A 26,154-nucleotide genomic window follows, 5' to 3' on the forward strand; every position below is an offset into this window, starting at 1 on the left:
GTTCTTGCCTCCTGTTCTCTTTGTCTGGCCTGGCGTGGGGGAGACACAGGGCCGGGCAGCAGGTGCCTGGAGGAAAGGAATAAACTCAGCTCCCACGCCACCTGAAGACAGCTCAGCACATTCTGTGGCTGACATGCTGGGGGGAGGCAGATCTATCAACAGCATCTCACAAACATCTTGGCGGAGCCCAAATAGGACTCTGGACCCAGTGCTGGGGTGAGGAGAAGAGGAGTTATGCCAGGTTCCGGCATGAGGACTTCCAGAGAGATCATATGGGAGAAATAGTTGCAAAGAGGGCTGGTTGGAGGAACACTGAGAGGAGGGGTCCTAGCAAGGAGCAGCAGGGAAGACGTGCTTCTAGACCCTCTAGTAAGAGGGAACATTGGTGCATGGGGCCAGGAGTGGATCAGGAGCAAGATTCGGGGTATTGATGCTGAGTGCAGGGGAAGGGTGGGGCCAGGCCATCCCAAGGAGCCAGAACTTATTCCAGAGGCAACAAGAAGCCACTGCAAAGTTGTCAGCAGGATGCAAAACCCATGGAGTTATGCTTAAAGCTGGCTGTGTGGAGGGTTGTTTGGAAAGAGGTACACCATATAAAAAGAATTCTATAAAAAGTTCTACCCAGCCAGCATGGCTCAATGGTTGAGCGTCGACTTATGAACCAGGAAGTCGTGGTTCCATTCCTAGTCAGGGCACATGCCTGGGTTGTGGGCTCAATCTGGCGTACAGGAGGCAAACAGCTGATCAATGATTCTCATCATTGATGTTTCTATCCTTCGCTCATCCTCTCTAAAATCAATAAAATGTATATTAGAGGCCCAGTGCATGAAATTTGTGCACTGGGGAGGGTGTCCCTCAGCCTGGCCTGTGCCCTCTCACAGTCTGGGACCCCTCGGGGATCGGGCCTAAGCCAGCAGTAGGACTTCCCTCTCGAAATCTGGGATCTCTCACTCCTTACCACCTGCCTGCTTGCTCCTTACTGCTTGGCTCACTGCTCCTTAGCATCAGGCTCCTTACTGCTCAGCTTGCCAGCCATGAGCCTAGCTTCTGAGTGGCGCTCCTCCTGTGGAAGGAACTGACCACCAGGGAGCAGCTCCTGCATTGAGCATCTGTCCCCTGGTGGACAGTGTGCGTCATAGCGACCCGTCGTTCTGGTCCTTCCGCCATAATGGTTGCTTAGGCGTTTCTTATATAGATGTGTGTGTGTGTGTGTGTGTGTGTGTGTGTGTGTTTAAGAATGAAGTTCTGATCCGTGCTACAACATGGGTGAACTGCAAAAACGTAATGCTGATTGAGTGGAAGGAGCCAGTTACAAAAGACACCGACCATAGGAGTCCATTCATATGAAATATCCAGATTAGGAAAACCCACAGAGACAGAAAGGGGATTGGTGGCTGGCAGGGGCCTGAGAGGAGAGGAATGGAGAATGACTGTTAATAGGTACAAGGTTTCCTTTTGGGGTGATGAAAATATTCTAGAACAGAGGTAATGGTTGCACAATACTGTGAATGCACTAAATGCCACTGAATTGTGCACTTTGGAAGGAACAATTTTGTGTTATGTGAATGTCACCTCAAAAAATAGATGACTGATTGATGATAGAGAATAGATTGATACATGATAGACAGAGAGAGGGGGGCATAGATGAGCAAACACACCACCTAAACTTTAGGTCCTAAAGCAACATAGACAAGATGTGCTGAGGCCTGAAATCCTGGACAGATTAGAGAGAGATTAAAAGAAAGTCAACAGGCATGGGAGAGGGGGCAGGTCAGGCACTGGGGATAGGGAAGGGGAAAGTCAAGAGGATCCCTAGGTTCTGGCTTGGGTGGTCTGATGGGTGACAGCACCCTTCACTGAGGGGTCAGGTTGGAGAGTAGCTGTCACCCAGTTAGCACTTGCTGGGCCTGCGCCTATAGCCCCCTGGGAAATGATGAGTAGGCAGTGGCCAGGGGAGTTTTCAGCTTGGATGAACTCTAGCCTTGAGATCCTCCGAGGCATCCAGGCATGTTGATTGAAGATCTGCATAGACAGCCTGGGGAAAGGGTGCTTGGTCTCATGGGGGTTGGGGAATGCGATACAGACTGCATTTTATCCAAGTTTTGAGGTTAGGATTTATTCCTGATTCCCGGGAAGTAGTAAATGCAAAGGTGGAGAGTTTTTGCCCAGCTCAGTGGTTGAGCATCAACTTACAACTCAGGAGGTCACAGTTTGATTCCCAGTCAGGCACATGCCTGGGCTCAGTCCCCAGTGTGGGGTGTGCAGGAGGCAACCGATCCCCAGTGTGGGGTGTGCAGGAGGCAACCGATCCACACAGCCACACACACACACACACACACACACACACACACATCTTTCCAAACAACCCTCCACACACACACACACACACACACACACACACATCTTGTGGGCTCAGTCCCCAGTGTGGGGTGTGCAGGAGGCAACCGATCAATGATTCTCTCTCATCATTGATGTTTCCCTCCCTTTCCCTCTCCCTCTCTGAAATCAATTTTTTCTAAAATTTTAAAGAAGGAGAGAAGTTGTTGAGTTGTTCCTTCTTCTCTTCCCAAGATTGTGTAAGTCATCCCTATCTGAACATAAATTCTTAAAAAAAATTAAATAGCTAGAATGGTTCTGTGGTCTGCCACCAAATCCTAATTGATTTGGATGAAAAGAGACAATCCAGGAAATACCATACTAATGGAAGTTAGTGAAGAGACATTAATATCAGACAAAGTAGACCTCAGGGCACAAATATTATTAGGGATTAAAAGAGGTTGCTGCATAATGATGAAATAAATAATTCATTTGCAGTATTAAACATTGTGAATATGTGCGTACCTGCCTAATGACAGAGCCTTGAACAAAAACAGGAAAAGGAAAAATTTATAAATCATCACATTCACCACAATAAATTATACCACCTCTCACTACAATTGGCAGCTCAAGCAGACAAAACTAGTATGAATATAGTGGGAGGGAATGAACAAACTTGATGAATGGGTTTCCCAAACCTAGAGACTATACATTCTTACCAGTTCACTTTGAACATTTACTATAACTCACCATGTCCTGAGCCACAAAACAAATCTCAATAAATACTGAAAGAATTGGTATGGCTGAAACCAGTTTGACTCAGTGGATAGAGCGTCAGCCTGCAGACTGAAGGGTCCCAGGTTCAATTCCGGTCAAGGGCATGTACGTTGGTTGTGGGCACATCCCCAATGAGGGGTGTGCAGGAGGCAGCTGATCAATGCTTCTATCTCTCTCCCTTCCTCTATGTAAAAAAATCAATATATATACATATTTTTTTTAATTTTTTTAAATAATGAAAAGAAAAAAAACACATGAGGAAATCTCTATGCTCTTGGGTAGGGGAGGATTTCTGAAACAAGACAAAAAGGACAAACCATAAAATAGAAGATCAATAAATGTAATTATATTCAAATCAATATTTCTTCATCTAATGATGCTATAGGCAAACTGAGAAGACAAATCCTGGGCATGAAGAAGACATAACAGACCAAAGACTGGTTTCTAAACTATGTGAAGACTCTCTCAAAATACTAAGGAAAAGACAATTCATATAGAAAAATTGACAAAGACGTGATCAGGCATTTTGCAGAAGAGGAAACACAAAGAAGCTCAATATTATTAGTACTCAGGGAATGTCGATTAAAAGCCCAGCAAGCCCTGGTCAGGGGGCTTGCTCAGTGGTTAGAGCATTGGCCCATGCACCAAAGGGTTGCGGGTTCAATTCTCAGTCAAGGGCACAATACCAGGTTCATTCCCCACCAGGTACATGTGGAAGGCAACCAATGAATCTTACATCAATGTTTCTCTCTCTCTCTCTCTCTCTCTCTCTCTCTCTCTCTCTCTCTCTCTCTTTCCTTCCCTCCCTCCCTCCCTCCCTCCCACTCTCTGAAAAGCAATAGATAAAATATCCTCAGGTGAGGATTAATAACAAAAAATAATAATAATAAGCAGCAAGGCATAACCACTTCACACGCCTCATATTGACACTAAGTACTAGGTAAAAGCACTAAGTACAGGGTTGGTAAAGTGTGAAGAAAAAGAAATGCACCAAATAAGTTCAAGTTCTCCCTGATTTGCTGACCTCTGCACCCTCAAAGCATACCTGACGATCCTTGTGCTCCAGGAAGAGGGAAACACCCATGGGCATGTCACCTGCAGATAGCCTCAGCAGTCCCTATCTCTCCGTCTTACAAAGCCTACCACGTTCATGGTCCAGGGCCACGTGGCCTCTTGGTTAAGTGCAGGGGCCCTGTGGTTGACTCTTAGCCTTGCCACTTACTAGCTGTGTAACCTTTTTATTTTTTTTTTATTTTTAAATATATTTTATTTATTTACCGAGAGGAAGGGAGAGGAAAAGAGTTATTGGATAGAAACATTGATGATTTTTTAAAATATATATTTTATTGATTTTTCACAGAGAGGAAGGGAGAGGGATAGAGAGCTAGAAACATCGATGAGAGAGAAACATCAATCAGCTGCCTCCTGCACACCTCCTACTGGGGATGTGCCTGCAACCAATGTACAAGCCCTTGACCAGAATCGAACCTGAGACCCTTCAGTCTGCAGGCCGACCCTCTATCCACTGAGCCAAACCGGTTAGGGCCCTTTTATATTTCTTAATATATTTTATTGATTTCAGAGAGGAAGGGATATATATATATATATATATATATATATATATATATATATATAATATATATATGAACATCAATGATGAGAGAGAATCACTGATTGGCTGCCTCCTACAGGGGTATGGAGCCCGCAACCTAGGCATGTGCCCTTGACCGAAATCGAACCTGGGACCCTTCAGTCTGCAGGCTGATGCTCTATCCATTCAGCCAAACCAGCTAGGGCTTTAAATCAATATATTTAAATCAATATATTCAAATATATATATATTGATTTCAGAGAGGAAGGGAGAGGGAAAGAGAGGAAAAAAACATCAATAATGAGAATCATTGATCGGCTGCCTCCTGCACACTCCACAGTAGGGGTCAAGCCGCCAACTGGGCATGTGCCTTGGCTGGGAATCGAACTGTGATCTCCTGGTTCATAGGTCGACGCTCAACCACTAAATTATACCAGCTGGGCCTAGCTGTGTAACCTTGTATAAGTTTCTTAACCTCTTATGGCTCAGTTTCCTCTCCTGTGAACTGGGAGAAATAGCTATACCCCCTTCTGGGGCCAGGAGAAGGACTGAATGAGTTAATATACCTGGAACACTTAGCCCTGTGGTTCCCATCCTTTCTTTGGCCATGCCCCACCTAAGCATCTCTGAAATCCTGATGGCATATAATTCTTATTATTCGAAAAGTGAACTCCTATTCACATGGAGGAAGCCTTAAAGGCTATTCACTTGGTCTAAACAAAAGGACCTGGCATCCATAAAAGAGAAAAAGAAAAGAATGAAAGGACAGTTGAAGTACTAAGGAGGAAGAAATCACTAAGAATTTTTTTTTAATGATAATAATATGAAGTGATATGAAAAAAATAGCAAATAGTTTCAAAAACTATAATAGAGAACTGAAACACATAAATATGTCACTATATATTTATACACTGAGTGGCTAGATTACTATGATCTCTGATCATTCAATATATAATGAAAGGCTAATATGCAAATTGCCCCATTAACCAAGAGTTCGACCAGCAGGCAGGCTGGCCAACCACCCATGTCCCCTCCCCCTGGCCAGGCTGGCCGGACCCCACCCATGCACAAATTCATGCATCAGGCCTCTAATATATATATATACTGAGTAGCCAGATTATTATGATCTCTGAACGCATAATAATCTGGCCACTCAGTCTATATTGTATATGAGGCCTCTACAATATGAGGCCCCTAGAACCATAAGAAATGCAAAAATTTCACTGTTAATAATTCATTCTCGAATTGTCCCCCTTAAAACTCAAATTGTCCCTGACTGGTTTGGCTTGGTGGATAGAACGTCGGCCTGCAGACTGAAGGGTCCCAGGTTCGATTCTGGTCAAGGGCATATACGTTGGTTGCCGGCACATCCCCAGTGGGGTGTGTGCAGGAGACAGCGGATCGATGTTTCTAACTCTCTCTCCTTCTCCCTTCCTTTCTGCAAAAAATCAATAAAATATATTTTTTTAAAAACTCAAATTGCCCCCTTATGGGGCGTGTGCCCCACGTCGGGAACCACAGACTTAGCCCAGGCCCAGACCTCCTAGGAGGGCCATAGTCACAGCCCTGGTTTAAAGTTCGCTTAAACCTCACTTCCGCTTCCTGAGACCCTGAGTGCCTGTAATTGTGACTTCTCCTCCCTGTGCCTCAAGATGCCCTCCACAGATGGGCTTTTCTGGCTGTGGGCGTTCACTGTTGGCAAGTAGTTCTGCCTGAGACCCAGAAAACATGAGCATGTGGATGTGGGTTTTGTCTCTGAACGGTGCCAATGCCTGGCACCCAGAAGGCACTTCCTGGAAGGCTATGGAACGCTTCCCTGACAACTCAGTGGGAGGGTACCATCCTGTTCTCACCTGCTCCAGCCAGGTGCCCACAGCCTGCCCCCTGCCATGCCTATCAAGGCCAGCAGAGGGCAGCAGCAACCGCCCAGCGCTGTTGGGCAAAGGGGTGGATGGGGAGGGGCTGGGCTGCTTCATCCGCCAGGATGAGCCCGGTTGGGCACGATTGCATTGTGGGGAGGGAGGCCGGGGCTCCACGGAGACGCACTTCTGGCACCAGCTGCTCCTCAGCCTCTGCCCGCGGCCCACCCAGGTAGGCAAGAACCAGGGCTGGTGAGAGAGAGGGGCGCAGGGGCCTCTGGATTGGGGAGTACCACCTCGGGCTGTGCTGGGACCCGAGAGAAGCAAGGGGTCCACAGGGCCAACTAACTCTCATCCAGGAAAGGCCTTCAGGGGGCAGCCCCGTGATGGTACCTCCTGATGCCTAAAGGGGCACAGCGCCCCACTGGGAAGTAGGACCCCGAACTTCTGCCCCCAAATGGAAGAGCTGGCGCTGCCAAGGGCAGGGCACAGGGTAGGGAGGTGGCCCGCCTGGCTCCCTGCCCCCACAGCCACCCAACTGGCCCAGCCAGATGGCGGCAAACCTGCTGCTGCCACCTTGCCTGCTGCTGCAGCGCACCGTGGCGAAGGGAGGGTCTCCAATCTCTGCACACCTGCCCCTGCGCCCCCGGGCAGAGCCCTGGCACTGCCGGCTTGGTGTGCCCACGGTGCCCTGTGAGGGTGGCAAGGCAGCCAGCTGCCAATGGGCACTCCTTTCCCCGCCCCGTGCATGGAGGGGGATGTAGGCCCTTCCTGGGATGGTGTTTCCTTGGGGGAGAGGGAGGGGCACTGCCAGCCACCAGTTGCCATGCCTGAAGCTCAGGGTTGAGTTTCTGCGGGCCATGCCCCCCACCCCTTGCTGTGCACCCTCTGCTGGCACCGTGCACCACCGCCAGGGTGTACCTGGCACGACTTTGCTGGTCCCCCGAGGTGGGGCTGGATGGGCCAGTTCTTCTGGGCCAAGGGGTGGGGGTGTTGGGGGAGAAAGTGTCCTGGACGCCTTGCCTTTGTCAGCGTCTCCCCTGCCCCCAGTCCGGACAAAGGCAGGCATTGAGAGCCAGGGCTGGCACTCCAGCCAGGCACCAAGGCTACTAAGGCTGAGTCTGGCATGGCGGGGACTGAGCGCCCTGACCCTCCCGTGGGGGCCGCGGGGCCTCCCCTGGGCTGCTCACAAGGAGGAGCTCGCTGGCTGACACCACAGGGGTGGGGCCGGCTGTGTGGCTCTCATTTTTCTGACTGGAGGAAACCCTGTCCCTTTGTCCCCAGATCCTGGGGGGTGTCTCTGAGGATGGGGAGTGGCAGGGAGCCCCCTGGCCAGAGCAGCCGGGGCGGGGTGCAGGGAAAGCACCAGATAGTGGGTTCCTGGCCTCTGAACAGAGGGGACATTGTTGAGGTGGAGGCAGGGCTCCCTTGGCCCGGCCACTATTGACAAAGCTGCCAGCTGTGGTGGAGCCTGGCCACTAGGCCCTTGCCCACCCCCCCCCAACCTCCCACCTCCCCCAAGGCCAGTGTGAATGGGGCCAAGCCTCAACTGTCTCCCTCCCACTCAGGGCAATGCCCCCCACAGCAGTCTTGTGCCTGTCACCACTGCCCTGGGGCAGCTGAAGTGAGGAGATGTGCTTCCCGCTGTTGCTCCCCTTCTCCACGGTGAGTGCTCGGGTCCCCAGCCCCCAGGGATGCCCCTGGGAGGGGTGGGCCAAGTAAAACAGCACCGGGGAGCCTGGGTGTGGGGCTCCAACGTGCTGAACCTCCTGGCCACAGTCCCTCTAGCCCATCACCCACAGGCCACGGCCACCACCGCCGCTGATATCCCAGGTCCAGAGGAAATGGCCCTGCCTTTCAGCCAGGCCTGACCTTCCTGTCTGTGTTCGCGAGATAAAGAGCTCTGACGCAGCCACATGCCTGCGAGCCCGGGCGTGCGTCCCCGCTGGCGTCTCTGCTGGCAGGCCTGGGACACCGAGCGACTGTGGGCCTGCCCCTGGCGCGCCCACATGCACAGTTATGCGGGAGCCTAGCTCGGCTTGCCAGCCAGCTCTGTCCCCTTCTCTGTGGCTCTGGGCTTGGGGTCAGGAGGAGGGTGAAGCGAGAGTCCGCCAAGGCCCACAGGCTCTGCCCTGTTGGCATTTCTCTCTCTGTCTCTCCTGCCTGGTCACCGAGGCAGCCGCTAGGGCTGTTGGGCAGGGACTGCTGTGAATGGCCCTCCGCCGGGAGGCAGGGATCAGGCTCACTCCCCCAGCAGGCCCGTGGGAGCTACCTCCGGTCTGGGGTCCGAATGGCTCCAAATGGGTGAGGAGCTGCGCCTATGGGGCCTTCCTCCCCTCTACCCTCTCCTCACTCAAGCTCTCTTCCTGGCTGTCTTCTTCTCACTCCCCCCTTTTCTCTGTCCACATCCACACTCGGGGTGCCAGGCCCCAACGGACCCTGGCCCTGAGGCCCACGAAGCAGGGGACAGACCTCCTGTACCCATGCTGTCTCTTAGTGACCTCCACTCACCTCCCCAGGCCCAGCTCTCCCCAACCTCTGCTCTGACCACCCCCTAGCCCTCTGTGGCATGACCCTGTTCTCATTGGTCCTGGCTTGCCCCCACTCCTTGCCATCTTTGGGGAGAGCTGAGGTGGTGTCCCGGCCTGCATTCCTTCGACTGCCTCAGTTTCTCCCTGACTCATTCTCCTCTCTCTAACACTTCCTCTCCACGCTAGTGAAGGTCCCTCTTTGTCACTGACCCAGGGCCAGTTTCCTATCCCTGATGGGTTCTCCCAGCTCTAGCCCCCATGCCATCTCTCTTGTCCGGGTGGGGGGCACAGATCCCCCACAATATGGCTGCCATCAGCCTTCCTTCTCCCACATCCTCTTCTGTCTGTGGGTTCCTGCTCCCTTTCCCCCTCTTCCGGGTGCTCCCATACCTCTGCCTCCAGCCTCTCTCCCCATCACCACCCCCTCTGCCCTGCCCTCCTCTCCATGCCTTTCCTCTCTGTGTCACAGCCCCCTCTGTCACTGTGTCCTATTTGTGCTCTGGTGGCTTTTCAGGATCTGTCCCCATTCAACAATCTAAACACATACATTTAAAGTAGAAGGTGAAAGAATTCTTCCCTTGTGACCCCCTCCCCTCCAACTCTTGGATACGCTCTTTGTCACTCTTTCTGTTCTCTCTCTGTCCCCTTTCTGGCTCCTTCTGGCTCTGTCTCCATGTCTCTCTCTGCTCTCTCTCTTCTTTTAAAATATATTTTTATTGATTTCAGAGAGAAAGGGAGGGGGGGGAGAGAGAGAAACATCAATGATGACAGAGCATCATTGATTGGTTGCCTCCTGCACGCCCCACACTGGGGATCGAGCCCGCAACCAGGGCATGCGCCCTGACCAGGAATTGAAACGTTACCTCCTGGTTCACAGGTCAACACTCAACCACTGAGCCACGCCAGCTGGGCTGTCTCTTCTTTTTGCTTCTCTCTGCTTTCTTTGTCCCTGCTTGATGCTTCTCTCCCTCTCTTTTTATCTCTCTTCTCAATTCTTCTCTCCCTCTGGTGCTCTTTCTCTACCCCCTCTTCCTCGGTCCCCCTCACCGCCCTGACTCATGCCGGCCAGGGGTGGGGAGGCAGTGCTCCCTCCCACTGGGCCTCAGGTGCTCGGCTCTCCCCCAGGCCCCCATGATGGCTCCCTGGTCTCCCTTCGGCCCCCACCTCCTGCTCGTGCTGCTGCTGCTGTGCCCACCGCTGCCCTCGACTCAGGCCCATCGCTTCTCCGCACTCAACACTACCTTCAACCACTTGGCACTGGCGCCCGGCCGGGGCACGGTCTACGTGGGGGCGGTGAACCGCCTCTTCCAGCTCAGCCCGGAATTACAGCTCGAGGCCGTGGCTGTCACCGGCCCCATCTTCGACAGTCCCGACTGCGTGCCTTTCCGTGACCCGGCTGAGTGCCCGCAGGCCCAGCTCACCGACAACGCCAACCAGCTGCTGCTGGTGAGCAGCCGGGCCCAGGAGCTGGTAGCTTGTGGGCAGGTGCGGCAGGGCGTGTGCGAGAAGCGGCGCCTGGAGGACGTGTCTCAGCTTCTGTACCAGGCCGAGGACCCGGGCGATGGGCAGTTTGTGGCCGCCAATGCCCCAGGCGTGGCCACGGTGGGCCTGGTGGTGCCTGCACCAGGCCGGGACCTCCTGCTGGTGGCCAGAGGCCTGGCGGGCAAGCTGTCAGGAGGGGTGCCACCCCTGACTGTCCGCCAACTGGCTGGGCCACAGCCCTTCTCCAGCGAGGGCCTGGGCCGCCTCGTGGTGGGAGACCTGTCCGACTACAACAACAGCTACGTGGCGGCCTTTGCCAACGCCCGCTCCGCCTACTTCGTCTTCCGCCGTCGGGGGGCCCGGGCACAGGCCGAATATCGCTCCTATGTTGCCCGAGTCTGCCTGGGCGATGCCAATCTTTACTCGTACGTGGAGGTGCCCCTTCACTGCCATGGGCAGGGCCTCATCCAGGCTGCCTTCCTCGCCCCGGACACCTTGCTGGGGGCCTTTGCCACAGGCCCAAAGGGGGCACAGGCAGCCCTGTGCGCCTTCCCCCTGGCAGAGCTGGATGGCAGCATGGAGCAGGCCCGGCGCCTTTGCTACACAGCGGGCGGCCGGGGCCCCAGTGGCACAGAGGAAGCCATCGTGGAGTATGGCGTCACTTCCCACTGCGTCACCCTGCCCCCTGTAAGTGGCTGGGCCCAGGCCCCACACTTGTCCTCTCACCTCAGGCTTTGCCCACCACCATCTTTTGGTGGCGGCTCTGGTCTCTTGCTGCCTCCTCTGGCCTTGCCTGCCTCTCTGTCCCTGTGCCTTGTGGTCCTGCGGCATCTCTCAGCCCAGGGCAGGAGCGGCCTTATGTAGTCCTGAGCCGCAGGCAGCTGGACACTCCCCTGTGACAATTATCCCTGGCCTCTTGGTTAGAGGATGTCACGAAGGGGCCAGCTTGATCTCTAAGTCTCCTAGCTCGTCTTTCTCCCTCTCTGCAGTGGGCTTGGTCTTGCCATGGGGCTCCCTGGCCCTCCCCTCCATCCTGCCTTGTTCTCTTCTCACTGGTCACTTGGCTGATCTCCTCTGACTAGCTCTGGGCCTGGGGAAGTACCTTCTGCCTTTTCTGAGAACTGATTGTGCCCTCCCTGCCTGTCCAGGACTCCCCTGAGTCGTACCCCTGTGGCGATGAGCACACCCCCAGCCCCATCGCTGGCCGCCAGCCCCTGGAGGCCAGGCCGCTGCTGCAGCTCGGGCAGCCCATCAGCGCCATCGCAGCCCTCCAGGCAGATGGGCACATGGTAGCCTTCCTGGGGGACACCCAGGGCCAGCTGCATAAGGTGAGGGCCTGCCATGGCCAGCCTCCTGGCCCTGAGATCATAACACTGCCGGGCCAGGTGCCCTCCGCCTCAGCTTGTGTCCTGGCTGGCTGGCTGCCACCTGCTGGCTGCCTGGCGCCCAGAGACATGATCTAGACCAGTGGTCGGCAAACTCATCAGTCAACAGAGCCAAATCTCAACAGTACAAGGATTGAAATTTCTTTGGAGAGCCACATTTTTTAAACTTAAACTTCTTCTAATGCCACTTCTTCAACATAGACTTTCCCAGTCTGTGGTATTTTGTGGAAGAGCCACACTCAAGGGGCCAAAGAGCCGCATGTGGCTCGCGAGCCGTAGTTTGCCGACCACGGGCCTAGGATGACGGCCCGGGTGCTTCCTAGGCAACCGCAACTTCTCCAGCCAATAGTGGGAGCTAACAGCCAAGGTGGATGAGGGTGGCATGGTGACAGGGTGGGCAGTGCCTGGCCCTCAGAGCCAGCCTAGCCCCAGAAGTCTCTCCGAGGCAAACTCTTGCCTTCTTATGACCTGTTTGCCTCCCCACAACTGCCTTCCCGCCCCTGATGCCCAAGGGCCTCACCCAGGGTGGCTCTGCCACCCTAGCTGGGTGATGCTGAATGGAGGAGGCAACCTGGGCAGAATGGACACCCACCCTATGTGGCCTGGGATCCCCAGTCTGGAAAAGAGCGCATGCCCTGAACAGGCACCTGGGGCCATCGGAGAGGGGTCGTGGCTCAGCGGTCTAGCCCAGCCCTGTCCTTGTCATCCCCCAGGTCTTTCTCAATGGCTCCCAAAGCAGGATTTACCACTCCCAGCAGGTGGGGCCTCCAGGCTCAGCGATCAGCCCCGACCTGCTGGTGGATAACAGCAGCAGCCACCTCTACGTCCTGACCGCCCAGCAGGTGAGGGGTGGCCCAGGAGTCTGGGTACATGAGGCCCGAGTGCCCGCACCCACTGCTTCTGTCCCTACTGCCCGTCCAGGTGGACCGGGTACCCGTGGCGGCCTGCCCCCAGTTCCCCGACTGCGCCAGCTGCCTCCAGGCCAGGGACCCGCTGTGTGGCTGGTGCATCCTCCAGGGCAGGTGAGTGCAGCGCCTATGCCCAGGTGTTGGCTGACATGTGGTGCATGCTGGGAGGCCACACCTGGAAGCAGCTCTGGGCATGCCAGGAGGCCAGTTGGGCTCCCTATGGCAAAAATTTGGGCCGTGCCCAACGTGGCTCAGTGGTTGAGCATTGACCAAGGAGGTCATGGTTCGATTCCCTGTAGGGCACATGCCCAGGTTGTGGGCTCGATCCTCAGTGTGGGGTGTGCAGGAGGCAGCTGATCAGTGATTCGCTCTCATCATTGATGTCCCTATCACTCTCTCCCTTCCACTTGGCCCTGACAGTGTCTACCACCTCCCCCACCCCAGCCCCATAAAATATATTAAAGATAAAAAGACTCAGGCCACTACGGAGTTCCTCCATTCTGTCCTATCCCACCAAACCAGGACTCTGCTCGGCAGCCCCTTCCCACCATGGCCAAACCTACTCACTTCCCATTCTCCCACCTCTACCTTGGTCCAGGCTTCTGTCACCTCTCCCAGGTGTCCCCTCCAGCCCAGGCTCTGCATGGCAGCCCCAGGAATCCCTACGGCACCCCTCAGAGGCGTGTGCCTTCCTTCTGCAGCGTGGCCTCCTCTTACTGTCAAGGTCAAAGCCCATGCATTGTCCACCTAGCCCTGGTGCTTGGCCCCTTCCTCCTAGGCCATCCTTCCAACCCCCTTGAGGCCAGTCATCCAAATAGCCTGAGACCCATGCGGTGACCCAGTGGGCCCCTGCCCGCAGGTGTACCCGCAAGGGCCAATGTGCGAGGGCAGCTCAACCCAACCAGTGGCTGTGGAGCTATGAGGAGGACAGTCGCTGCCTGCATGTCCAGAGCTTGCTGCCGGCCCACCACCCCCGCCAGGAGCAGGGCCAGGTGAGGCTTCTGTACCACCTGCATGGGAGGGATGCCCCAGGCTGCACCCATCACCCCTGTCCTCCTCTCCTACTGCGTCTACTTTCACTCCCTGTACTCTGGCTCCATCTCTCTCAGCGAGTTGTCCCCCCCTCCCCACCCAAGAAACCCTTGCCTGCTCTGTTTTCCTTGCACATCCCTCAGGTCACCTTGTCTGTCCCCCGGCTGCCCACCCTGGCTATGGATGAATACTTCCATTGTGCCTTCGGAGACTACGACAGCTTGGCTCAAGTGGAAGGGCCCCACGTGGCCTGTGTCACCCCTCCCCACGACCAGCTGCCACTTAACCCTCCAGGCACAGGTGAGGGGTCCCTGGGCTGGGTAGCCGGGGCAGGAACTGGAGGGGCAGAGCCAGGTGACCTATTCTGCTGCCACTGTCCCCTCCTAGACCACGTCACCTTGTCCCTGGCCTTGATGTTTGAGGATGTGGCCGTCGCTGTCACCAACTTCTCCTTCTATGACTGCAGCGCTGTCCATGCCTTGGAGGTGGCTGCCCCGTGAGTGCTAGGCCTGGCTGCGGGTAAGGGTGGCGACCCAGATAGTGCCCAGCCTGAGCAGCCCCCTGCCCCTCAGGTGCCATGCTTGTGTGAGCAGCCTCTGGCGATGCCACTGGTGCCCCCAGAGCAGCCGCTGTGTGTACGGAGAGCACTGCCCAGAGGGCGAGAGGACCATCTATAGCACCCAGGAGGTAGGTGGGCCCTGCCTGTTGGGCTCCCCTTCGCTGCTCAACCTCTCCCCTTTCCCCCCAATGGCTGCAGGGCTGCGTGTGTGGGCCTCTGCCTTTGCTGCCACTGCAGACCCACCTCACCCTGTGCCCTGCCCAGGTCCCTGAACTTCTGAAGGGCTAATGGAGCTTCTTTCCCCAGGTGGATGTCCAGATGCGTGGCCCAGGGGTGTGTCCTCAGGTTGAGGGCCTGGCAAGTCCCCTCCTGGTGCCTGTGGGCTGGGAGAGCCGCTTGGCCCTGCGAGTTCGGAACCTTCAGCATTTCCGAGTAAGCCATCTGGTGGGCAGTGAATGGGGACAGAGTGGGAGGTGGCTGACCATGTCCAGGGTCTTGACAGCGTCTACCCCCAGGGTCTGCCTGCCTCCTACCACTGCTGGCTGGAGCTGCCCGGAGAACTACAGAGGCTGCCAGCCTTCCTAGAAGAGACGGATGGGGATGCGGGCCTTGTCCACTGCCAGGCCCAGCAGGTGAGCAGCCATCCGCAGGCTCGCCTGCCATTGGATGCCTTCTGCAGCCCTCCCAACTTGTCCCATCCCTTCAGAGGCTCCCGCCCTACATCCCTTTGTCACGAGGCCCGCTCTGTGTAGCAGGAACACCATGCCCACAGCCTCTGCCCCAGGCTTGCTGTCTGGTGGGTGATGTGGGCACTGAACAATGGCACCCATTCTGGGTGGAGTGTCCCAGAGGAGGCAAGGGTCAGTGGTGCCCTGAGTTGGGCTAGGCATGACCCACCCTCCACCCACAGTTCCACCCCCCCATGGCCCAGCGGGAGCTCCCGGTGCCCATCTACGTCACCCGGGGTGAGGGTCAGCGGCTGGACAATGCCCGTCCTCTTCATGGTGAGTTTGGGGGCGACAGGGCAGGCCGGGCAGGGGGGGGGGGCGGGCGGCAGAGGGGAGGCGCCTCAGTGTGCTGCCTGACCTTCCCCAGTGACCCTGTACGACTGTGCCGTGGGCCACCCCGACTGCAGCCACTGCCAGGCAGCCAACGGGAGCCTGGGCTGCCTGTGGTGCAGCCATGGCCAGCCTGCCTGTCTCTATGGGCCACTGTGCCCACCTGGGGCCGTGGAGCTGCTGTGTCCAACACCCACCATCGACATGGTCAGCCCCCCAGCCCCAGCCCTGATCTCCACCCCCAACTCCTCCTCCATGGCCCAGTCCCTCCCCTCGTCCCCCACCCCCTCCCCATCTGCCTTGCCGTGCCCCTCACTGTCCTAGCCTCACCCAGGTCAGAAGAGCTGCCTCCAGCTGGCCAGCTGGTCAGGCACGCCCCACTGCAGAGCAGGCATGGCTTTGGGGATCCCACGGCCACCTTCCTTGCTGCAGATCGAGCCCCTGACTGGCCCCCCTGAGGGCGGCTTAGCCCTCACCATCCTGGGCTCCAATCTGGGCCGAGACTTCGCAGACGTGCAGGACGCCGTGAGCGTGGCCGGCCAGCCCTGCAACCCGGACCCTGCTCTCTACCGCACCTCTGCCCGGTAAGGCCCCCCGGGACCCAGAGATAAAGGAAGCTTGCAGCCAAGAAATGAGGGTCTGGGTCAGATGTGCCAAGGGAGGGGGCAGCTGGCAGTGAGAGGGGTGGAGCGGGTAGGCTTCAGGCAGTGGCTGGTGGGTGGTTCCCAGCTCCTGCCAGGGAAGGACCAGCGCATAAGGGCCCTAATAACTCCCGGGCCTCTGCTCCCCAGGATTGTGTGTGTGACATCTCCGGCCCCCAAAGGCACCACGGGGCCAATCCAAGTGGCCATTAAGAGTCGGCCACCAGGCATCTCCATCCAACACTTCACCTACCAGGTCAGTGCCCAGCCTGAGCTGGTCCCCATGCAGAGGAAGTAGGAGGGAGGGGCAGAAAGGCAGGGACACCCAGGTGAGGCTTTCAAACTTGACCTCAGCGTAGCCGGGAGTGTTGCTGCATGTGCAGTAGGGAAGCTACGTGATCTGAGTGGAGGACGAGCTGAGACAGTGACGCCACAGTGCAGACACTGCTGGCAGCAGCTGTCCAGGAGGGAGGCGGGCAGCAGAAGCAATAAGAACAGAGGGTGGCCCTGACTGGTCTGGCTCAGTGGATAGAGCGTCGGCCTGCAGACTGAAGGTTCCCAGGTTCGATTCCGGTCAAGGGCATGTACCTTGGTTTCAGACATGTCCCCAGTGGGGAATGTGCAGGAGGCAGCTGATTGATGTTTCTCTCTCATCAATGTTTCTAACTATCTCTCTCCTTTCCTCTCTGTAAAAAATCAAGAAAATACATTTTTTTAAAAAAAGAAAGAACAGCCGAAACTGGTTTGGCTCAATGGATAGAGCGTCAGCCTGCGGACTGAAGGGTCTCGGGTTCAATTCCAGTCAAGGGCACATACCTTGGTTGCAGGCACATCCCCAGTAGGAGGTGTGCAAGAGGCAGCTGATCTATGATTCTCTCTCATCGATGTTTCTAACTCTCTATCCCTCTCTCTTCCTCTCTGTAAAAAAATCAATAAAAAATATTTTTAGCCAAAACCAGTTTGGCTCAGCGGTAGAGCGTCGGTCTGCGGACTGAAAGGTCCCGGGTTCGATTCCAGTCAAGGGCATGTACATTGGTTGCAGACACATGCTCGGTAGGGGGTGTGCAGGAGGCAGCTGGTCGATGTTTCTCTCTCATCGACGTTTCTAGCTTTCTATCTCTCTCCCTTCCTCTCTGTAAAAAATCAATAAAATATATTTTAAAAAAATGTTATAAAAAGAAAGAAAGATAAAAAGAACAGAGCGTGGCGGGGCTTAGAGATGCTGGGACTTGCTGCAGGCCTGGCTGCCTGCGAACAGGGGGCTGGGGAGGGCAGGGATGCCTTCAAGTGTTAGCCTGAGCCTTAGGCACCTGCTGGGGCTATTTAGGGAGCCAAGAAGCCCAGGGCAGGAGTAGTGAAAGGCAGGGGCAGGTTAGCATTGGGTTAGCACTTGCTTGGCACATGCAGCATCCTAAAGAGGCAATTGGATCTCAGGGTTTACCGCTCAGGGAGGCCTGGGTGGTGCAAGCGATGGCAGAGGTGGCCATCTGGGAGGGGCAGACACAATGAGAGAAGGCCCTCCGTCCCCATGGGGCAAGGAGGCCGAGAGGAGAGTTGTGGGGCTATGGAAGCTGAGCATAGGGCTTCCGGGTGGGTGCTGTGGTCTGTAGCCAGGAGACAGAGCTGAGAAGTGGGCCAGCACCTCACAGCCCAAGAGCTTTGGGGGCTGGAGCTGAGGCAAGGAAGCGCCAGGAAGGGCTGCCATGCCTGCTGGTCTGCCATGCCTGCCCTGTCCCCCAGGACCCCATCCTGCTGAGCCTGAGTCCCCAGAGAGGTCCCCAGGCAGGGGGCACCCAGCTCACCATCCATGGGCAACACCTCCAGACAGGAGGCAACATCAGTGCCTTTGTGGGCAGCCAATCCTGTCCTATGTGAGTATGTCTCTCCTTTCTGTTCTGGCCGGGCTGCTGTCAGCTGCGGACATTCCTTGTGGGCCTCAGTGACCCCCTTTTGTACAGCCCAGAGGGGTGGACTCAGGGCTCCCTGAGGGCCCCATGAAAGTTCAAGAGAAGCCTGGCCAGTGTGGCTCAGTGGTTGAGCGTTGACCTATGAACCAGGAGGTCATGGCTGGATCCCCGGTTAGGGTACATATCCGGGATGCGGGCTCAGTCCCCAATTGGGAGCATGCAGGAGGCAGTCAGTCAATGACTCTCTCATCACTGATGTTTCCATCACTCTCTCCTTCTCCCTTCCTCTCTGAGATCAACTAAAAAATATATATTAAAAAAAAAAAAAAAAAGTCCAAGAGAAGTGGTCACTGCGACCACCCTTGGTGGACTCTGCCCTACAGGGAGCCTAAGCGGGGTTCTTGTGGGGTGGCCAGGCTGAAGCTAGAGTCCAAGATGCCAGACCCCCTCCCCCCTGCAGCCAGAAGCCAGTGTGTCCTGAGGCCATTGTGTGCCACACCATGCCGCAGGCTGGCCCCGGAGAAGCTGTGGTTCGCGTGGTCTTTGGCCAGGCCCAGCGCACCCTGGGAGCCAGCCCTTTCCGCTACACGGCCAACCCCCAGCTCACGGCGGCAGAGCCCAGCGTCAGCTTCAGAGGGTGAGGACCTGGGCCACCAGGGCGAGGGTGAGGACCTGGGCCACCTGCTGCCCCCACCCCTGCTGACCACTATCCTGGCACAGGGGCGGGCGGCTGATCCGAGTCAGGGGCCAGGATCTGGACGTGGTGCGGCAGCCCCTGCTGTCCGTGTGGCTGGAGACCGCAGCGGAGGCGCAGGCCATGAGAGCCCAGCCCAAGGACCTCAGGAGGGGCTGTGGGACTCCTGCTGAACCCCCGCAGGCTTGTGTCCAGCTTGAGGGGGGTTTGCTGCAGGTGAGCCCCCACCAGAAATCCTCGGGGCTGCCAGTGTGGCGGTGCCCAGTGAAGGGGGCAGGGCGGGTCACCCTGTTCCTGGGAGTGAGCGGGGAAGCCCCAGCTCATCCCACCTCATCCTGGCCCCACAGTGCTCCACCGTCTGCTCCATCAACTCCTCCAGCCTCCTCCTGTGCCGGAGCCCCGCCGTGCCCGACGGCGCCCGCCCCCAGCGCGTCTTCTTCTCCCTAGACAACGTGCGAGTGGACTTTGCCAACGCCAGCGGGGGCCAGGACTTTCTGTACCAGCCCAACCCCCGGCTGGCGCCCCTCAGCCGCAAGGGGCCTGCCCGCCTCAAGCCAGGCAACGTCCTAGACGTGGAGGTGAGGGCTTCCGTTACCATGGCTGCACAGGGGGGCTGAGGGCAGGCCTGGGCAGCCTGGCTCAGGCCCCTCGTCTGTCTCCCAGGGTGAGGGCCTCAACTTGGGGATCAGCAAGGAGGAGGTGCGCGTGTACATCGGCGACGGCGAGTGCCTGGTCAAGACGCTCACGCTCACCCACCTGTACTGTGAGCCCCCCCTGCGGGTCCCGCAGCCCGCCAACGGCTCCGGTGCGCTGCCGCAGTTTGTGGTGAGGCCAGGCCCTTGGTGCAGGGGCAGGTGGTCAGGGGAGCAATAAAGGCCCACACTCAAGAGCCTGCCTCCCCCCCTTCCCCCCCCCCCCCAGGTACAGATGGGCAACCTGCGGCTGGCCCTGGGCCCAGTGCAGTATGAGGCGGAGCCTGCACCACCTGCCTTCCCCGTGGAAGCCCAGGTCGGTTTGGGCATGGGCGTTGCTGTGCTGACGGCCGCTGTGCTACTCCTGACTCTCATGTACAGGTGAGCACCTCGCCCCCCGCCCCCCACCCCTTGTGCACCTGCACGAACTTTCCTCTTCACTTTGATTTGTTATTGTTTTGAATATATATTTTTAATATATTTTATTGAATTTTTTACAGAGAGGAAGGGAGAGAAATAGAGAACTAGAAACGTCGATGAGAGAGAAACATCGACCAGCTGCCTCCTGCACACCCCCTACTGGGGATGTGCCCGCAACCAGCGTATATGCCCTTGACCGGAATCGAACCCGGGACCTTTCAGTCCACAGGCCGATGCTCTATCCACTGAGCCAAATCGGTTTCGGCTGTTTTGAATATATTTTTATTGATTTCAGAGAGGGAGAGGGAGAGAGAGATAGGAACACCAATGATGAGAGAGAATCATGGATCGGCTGCCCCCGGCACGCCCCACACTGGGGATCGAGCCGGCAACCTGGACAGGCGCCCTGATTGGGGAATCATACTGCAACCTCCTGGTTCATAGGTCAGTGCTCAACCACTGAGCCACACCGGCCGGGCTCCTTCTTCACTTTGGAAAAGGGTGTCCCATGGCAGGCCTCCCAGCAGGCAGCTCTCCCGGCTTGGTGGCCTCCGTGCAGGCAGGCCTGGGTCTGTGGCTGACACCCGGTCTCGGGGCTGCAGGCACAAGAGCAAGCAGGCCCTGCGTGACTATCAGAAGGTTCTGGTGCAGCTGGAGAATCTGGAGATTGGTGTGGGTGACCAGTGCCGCAAGGAATTCACAGGTGAGGAGGGGGCGGTGGGGAGGGGGCCGAGGGCCCACTTGGGCCTGAGCCCACACCTCGGTGGCTCCCGGTCTGCAGACCTGATGACCGAGATGACTGACCTCAGCAGCGACCTGGAGACCAGCGGGATCCCCTTCCTGGACTTCCGCACCTACACCGAGCGCGTCTTCTTCCCAGGCCACGGCAGCTGCCCGCTGCAGCCCGTGTTCGAGGGGCCTGGGGAAGAGGGCCACCGTGTCCCCGTCCGCCAGGGCCTCACGCAGCTCTCCAATCTGCTCAACAGCAAGCTTTTCCTTCTCACAGTGAGGGCCACGAGGACGGGGAGGGGGTCTCCTGAGAGGTGGGGGGCAAGGAGATCGGGGGTGGGGGCTGGGCACAGGCTGGGCTGGGTGGCAGGTACAGGAACAACGCGGGGGTGGGAGAACTCCCGGGGGGAGGAGCTTCACAGAGTGAGCAGCAGCTTCCCTGCCACCACCCAGCTCATCCACACGCTGGAGGAGCAGCCCAGCTTCTCCCAGCGGGACCGCTGCCACGTGGCCTCGCTGCTGTCCCTGGCGCTGCACAGCAAGCTGGAGTACCTGACCGACATCATGAAGACGCTGCTTGGTGACTTAGCCGCCCATTATGTGCACAAGAACCCCAAGCTCATGCTCCGAAGGTTGGCTTGGGCCTGCCTTGGTCCTGGCAGCAGGGATGGTGGCTCCTCCATCTCTTTCCAGCTTTGCTCTGTCCTGGGGTGGGCGGGGCCAGGAACACCCAGGATGTGGGCGGGGCCAGGCACGCTCAGGAAGTGGGCGGGGTCGGGAACACCCAGGGAGTGGGCGGAGTCGGGAACACCCGGGAACTGGGCTAGGACCTAAGCCACTGGTGAGGGAGGATACCGACACAGAGGGTGACAGGTGGCAAAGCTCTGCATTGCCTCCAGTGCCTCCTGAGCTCAAGGACATGGCCCTGCAGTGCCCTCTCTAACCCGAGGCCTGCTCCCTGCAGGACGGAGACCATGGTGGAGAAGCTGCTCACTAACTGGCTGTCCATCTGTCTCTACACCTTCCTGAGGGTGAGGGGCGCCCTGAACTGCACCTTCTCCCCTTGCTCCAATGAGGGACTGTCGCCTCATTAACCTGCACCCAAATTCCCTCAGGGCCCAATGGGGGGATGGAAAGGGAAGGGCTTTGGACCACCCCTTCCCCACCCCCCGCCTCCCAGGGCCAGCTGTCGTGATCCACCCTCACTCTGTACAGCTGGCTGCTCCTCCCCAGCCCCACCCCCCAAGCCCTCTGCACCTCCCACAGCCCACTGACGCTGGCCCATCCTAACCGGTTGCAGGAGGTGGCTGGGGAGCCGCTGTATATGCTCCTCCGGGCCATCCAGTACCAGGTGGATAAGGGTCCTGTGGATGCCGTGACAGGCAAGGCTAAAAGGACCCTGAATGACAGTCGCCTGCTTCGGGAGGACATGGACTTCCGGCCCCTAACATTGATGGTGCTGGTGGGCCCTGGGGCCGGTGGGGCCTCAGGGAGCAGCTCAGCACAGCACGTGCCCGCCCGGGTGCTCGACACAGACACCATCACTCAGGTCAAGGAGAAGGTGCTGGAGCAAGTCTACAAGGGGACCCCGTTCTCCCAGAGGCCCTCTGTGCACACCCTAGACCTCGGTGAGTGAGCCCGACCACCTTCCCCTCCTGGGGCACCCGTAGAGGCTCAGCTCTGCCTTGCCCTGAATGGCAGACTTGGGGGACGGGCTACAGGCTGATTGGCTTCCCCGGGTCTCCCCCTGAATCCCCCCAGAGTGGCGCTCGGGCCTGGCTGGTCACCTAACCTTATCGGATGAGGACCTGACCTCAGTGACCCAGAATCACTGGAAGAGACTCAACACCCTCCAGCACTACAAGGTCCGGGGCGGGTGGGCACGGGCTGGGGGCAGGCCTCCTGCCTCTGGATCGGCCAGAGAAGAAGCCCAGCCTCTGCTCCCCTCCCGCCCAGGTCCCAGACGGGGCCACAGTGAGGCTCATCCCCCAGCTGCACAATGGAGGCACCGTCTCCCAGAGCCTGGCCCAGAGCTGCTCCTCCGGGGAGAGTAAGTCCCGAAATCCAGATGTGTGCCTCTGTCCCCAGGAGCTCGAGGCCGCCAGGCAGGAGTCCCTGGCCATACCGTCACCTGGGGCTCCCCATGCCTTGCCAGCGGGCCAGCCAAAACTCCAGGCTGAGCAAAGGGCCTGGGGCAGTGCGGGTAGCTGTGTGTCCCAGTCAGGGAGCCCTTGTGTTGGGCTGAACAAGCCCCTCCTTTCCGCATCATTACCCGCTGCTTCCATGGGCTCCTCCCAGCCTCTCTCAGCTTGCCAGATGGAGTGGGGTGGGCAGCAGGGCATAGGGCTGAGGCCGGCACATGCGTCCCCAGACATCCCCATGCTGGAGGACGGCGAGGAGAGCGGGGTCCGCCTCTGGCACCTGGTGAAAGGCACCGAGGAGCCAGAAGGGAACAAGGTTCGGCGCAGCAGCCTGCGGGAGCGGGAGCGGGAGCGGGCACGGGCCAAAGCCATCCCGGAAATCTACCTCACCCGCCTGCTCTCCATGAAGGTCAGTGCAGCTGGGAGCTGGGTCCCGGGGGAGCCAAGTGACAGGAAGGCTCCCCCAGGGCCCCCTGACTGAGGTGGGGGGCACGCATGCTCCTGAGATGCTGAGGGGCAGCCCCACACCCGCTGATGGAGCCTGTTCCCCTGCCTGTCCAGGGCACGCTGCAGAAGTTCGTGGACGACACGTTCCAAGCCATCCTGAGCGTGAACCGGCCAGTGCCCATCGCCGTCAAGTACCTGTTCGACTTCCTGGATGAGCTGGCAGAGAAACATGGCATCGAGGACCCAGAGACCTTGCACATCTGGAAGACTAACAGGTACCGTGCAGATGGGACGTGCATCCCAGAGGGACAAGGCCATGGCCACGATGAGGGCAGTGGGACCTGAACCGGAAGCCAAGCTCGGTTTCTGGCCACCCCCAGCATGGACTCACGGGACCGCTCAGGGCCCAGGCTGGTGAGGGGAGCTGGGCTAGCCACGCCTCACACCCACGGCTGGCCTGTGTCTCCAGCCTGCTGCTCCGATTCTGGGTGAACACGCTGAAGAACCCCCAGCTCATCTTTGACATCCGGGTGTCAGACAACGTGGATGCCATTCTCGCCGTCATCGCCCAGACCTTCATCGACTCCTGTACAGTCTCAGAGCACAAAGTGGGCCGGGTGAGAGCAGAGCCAGCCCATGGCGAGTGGCTGCAGAGCCCTGGGTGGGGCTGGGAGGGAAGGCGCATAGTGGGGACCAAGGGGAGGGGCATTGGTGGCGCGGTCAGGGTGACAGGGCCAGAGCTCTCCACCTCCTCACTCCCCCCCTCCCCCCAATCCGGAGCAGGATTCCCCGGTGAACAAGCTGCTCTACGCCCGGGAGATCCCTCGCTACAAGCAGATGGTGGAGAGGTAGGTGTTGGGGTGCCCGGCTGGGGGTGGAAGCTGCCTGCCCCTAACAGTGTCCCCTCCTCCAGATATTACTCTGACATCCGCCAGAGCTCTCCGGCAAGCTACCAGGAAATGAATTCAGCTCTGGCCGAGCTCTCGGGGGTGAGGCATGGCCCAGGGACCTCTCCACGTTTAGGGGACAGGGTGTAGGGGGAGGCTTGGGGCTGGAGGCCCAGGCCGGGGACTCACACCCTCCCCAATGTGCTGCCCCCAGAACTACACCTCTGCTCCCCACTGTCTGGAAGCCCTGCAAGAACTCTATAACCACATCCACCGGTACTATGACCAGGTGAGACCAGGGCGCTCTGGGGGGGGAGGGGGGACTCCCCTGGGGGTGGAGGAGGCGTCCGGGCCCACCCCTGCAGGCGGATGCGAGGAAGGGCCCAGGTTGGGAAGGGGCTTGGTTTCTGTTTGTTTGTTTGCTTGCTTGCTTGTTTTTATTGATATCAGAGAGGGAGGGAGGGAGGGAGAGAGAGAGAGAGAGAGAGAGAGAGAAACATTAATGATGAGAGAAAATCATTGACTAGCTGCCTCCTACATGCCCCACACTGGGGATCCAGCCCAATGTGCCCTGACCAGGAATTGAACCGTGACCTCCTGGTTCATAGATCGATGCTCCACCACTGAGCCACTCTGGCCCGACTGGTTTCTGTTTAGATTTCCCAGGGAGGCCCAGGGCAGCCCTGCTGAGATACAAGCAGGGCTGGGTAGCATGGAGTCAGTGGGCAGAGGGCTGGGGGCTATTGAGGGGTGCCCTGCTCTGCCGCGGCAGATCATCAATGCCCTGGAGGAGGACCCTGTGGGCCAGAAGATGCAGCTGGCCTGCCGCCTGCAGCAGATCGCCGCCCTGGTGGAGAACAAGGTGACTGACCTGTGAGGGCAGGCCACGGTGGGCGCCTGAGGCCCAGCAGCTTGGAGGGAAGCCAGCAGGACCCACCACCACAGTGCCTTATGATTCCTGGACCAAGCAGAAGAGGGACTGCAGAGAGTGGGGGGAGGGGGAGGGGGAGGGCCCCTGCAACCTCTCCTCCCCCACCCTCCCTGCCCCGGGCTTTTTTCTAATTTATAGCAATCCTTCCCCCTCCTCCTCATTATATTTATTTGCTTGCTGGAAAGTTGCATCTGGAAATAAAATCTTTTTAGAAAAAAAGTACAGTCCCCAGCCCCTTCCTTCCGCTGGAGTCCACACAGCCCTGTCCTTGGTGCCATGGCTGTGACTTCCTGAGGAAAAGAGGGGTCACGGGGCATCCTCAGGCCTGCTCTCCTCCCTCCCTTTGCCTCTACTGCCCCCTGCAGGAAAAGTGCCCCTGCCCTCCCATCCCTGTCTATGCCCACCCCACCCTACCGTTCTTTCCTGGCACAGGGACACAGGACCAAGTGTCCCCCATCCTGGGCTAACCATCCATCGTCACTGCTAAGCCCCCGTTTCGTTCTGAGTCCTCAACAGTCCCCAGCTGCCGGCTCTACCTTAGAATTTTTAAAAATATATATATCCTATATAATAAAAGCATAGTATGGAAATTGTTCCCTGGACCAGGATGTCATCTGCAAGTTGACCAGGGGGCAGGGCGAGCTGGGGGAAGGGAGGGAGGCCCCAGCTGGCAGCACTGGGCCTCTACTATATATATGCTTGATTTCAGACAGGAAGAGAGAAGGAGAGAGAGATAGAAAGATCAAAGATGAGAGAGAATCATTGATCGGCTGCCTCCTGCACACCCACAGGGGTTGAGCTGGGAACCTAGGCATGTTCCCTGACTGGGAATCGAACCCCCTGGTTTATAGATTGATGCTCAACCACTGAACCATGCTGGTCAGGCCGGCTCCACTCTTGCCCCCTCCATTCCATCCTGGGAGCCGCCAGAGTGACCTTTCAAAAGTGCCCATCCGTCTGCCAGAAACCCATAATTGGCCACCCAAGGCCTCCCCTCCGTTCCCCCACCCCAGCCACTCTGTGGCCAGGCCAGCCACGGAGGTCGCCAGCCGAGCAGGCTTCCAGCCCATCCTTTTGCCAGCCTTACCCCAACCAGCCCCTTTGTCACCCTGGAGACTTACCCTTCCACCCCCTTTCTGAGGACCCCATTCTTCTTGGTCCCCTCGG

General features: G+C 57.7%; 1 protein-coding gene across 4 annotated transcripts; it reads left to right on the forward strand.

The window, feature by feature from the left end:
* Positions 1-6,397: 6,397 nt before the first annotated feature.
* Positions 6,398-25,279, forward strand: PLXNB3 (plexin B3). Of its 4 annotated transcripts, XM_036430006.2 has the most exons (36): positions 6,639-6,775; positions 8,112-8,208; positions 10,200-11,243; positions 11,705-11,884; positions 12,655-12,783; positions 12,863-12,963; positions 13,709-13,841; positions 14,025-14,181; positions 14,269-14,377; positions 14,454-14,568; positions 14,747-14,872; positions 14,956-15,072; positions 15,351-15,444; positions 15,536-15,705; positions 15,931-16,082; positions 16,290-16,395; positions 17,880-18,010; positions 18,507-18,683; positions 18,767-18,956; positions 19,088-19,318; positions 19,404-19,565; positions 19,662-19,813; positions 20,455-20,555; positions 20,634-20,857; positions 21,035-21,213; positions 21,546-21,612; positions 21,882-22,209; positions 22,343-22,446; positions 22,538-22,631; positions 22,953-23,131; positions 23,284-23,444; positions 23,639-23,786; positions 23,953-24,017; positions 24,083-24,158; positions 24,271-24,345; positions 24,829-25,273. In XM_036430006.2, the coding sequence occupies exons 2-36, from the start codon at positions 8,176-8,178 to the stop codon at positions 24,931-24,933; spliced, it is 5,715 nt and encodes a 1,904-aa protein (XP_036285899.1). In that variant the 5' UTR covers positions 6,639-6,775; positions 8,112-8,175; the 3' UTR covers positions 24,934-25,273. The 4 variants fall into 4 exon arrangements, with proteins under 4 accessions (XP_036285902.1, XP_036285899.1, XP_045434642.1 ...); XM_045578686.1 differs by lacking the exons at positions 6,639-6,775; positions 8,112-8,208 and adding an exon at positions 8,234-8,847 and having other exon boundaries at positions 24,271-24,332; positions 24,829-25,279; XM_045578685.1 differs by lacking the exons at positions 6,639-6,775; positions 8,112-8,208 and adding an exon at positions 8,235-8,847 and having other exon boundaries at positions 24,829-25,274.
* The last annotated feature ends 875 nt before the right edge of the window (positions 25,280-26,154 follow it).

Source organism: Pipistrellus kuhlii, unplaced genomic scaffold, assembly GCF_014108245.1.
Source record: "Pipistrellus kuhlii isolate mPipKuh1 unplaced genomic scaffold, mPipKuh1.p scaffold_m20_p_100, whole genome shotgun sequence".
NCBI classification, from domain to species: domain Eukaryota; kingdom Metazoa; phylum Chordata; class Mammalia; order Chiroptera; family Vespertilionidae; genus Pipistrellus; species Pipistrellus kuhlii.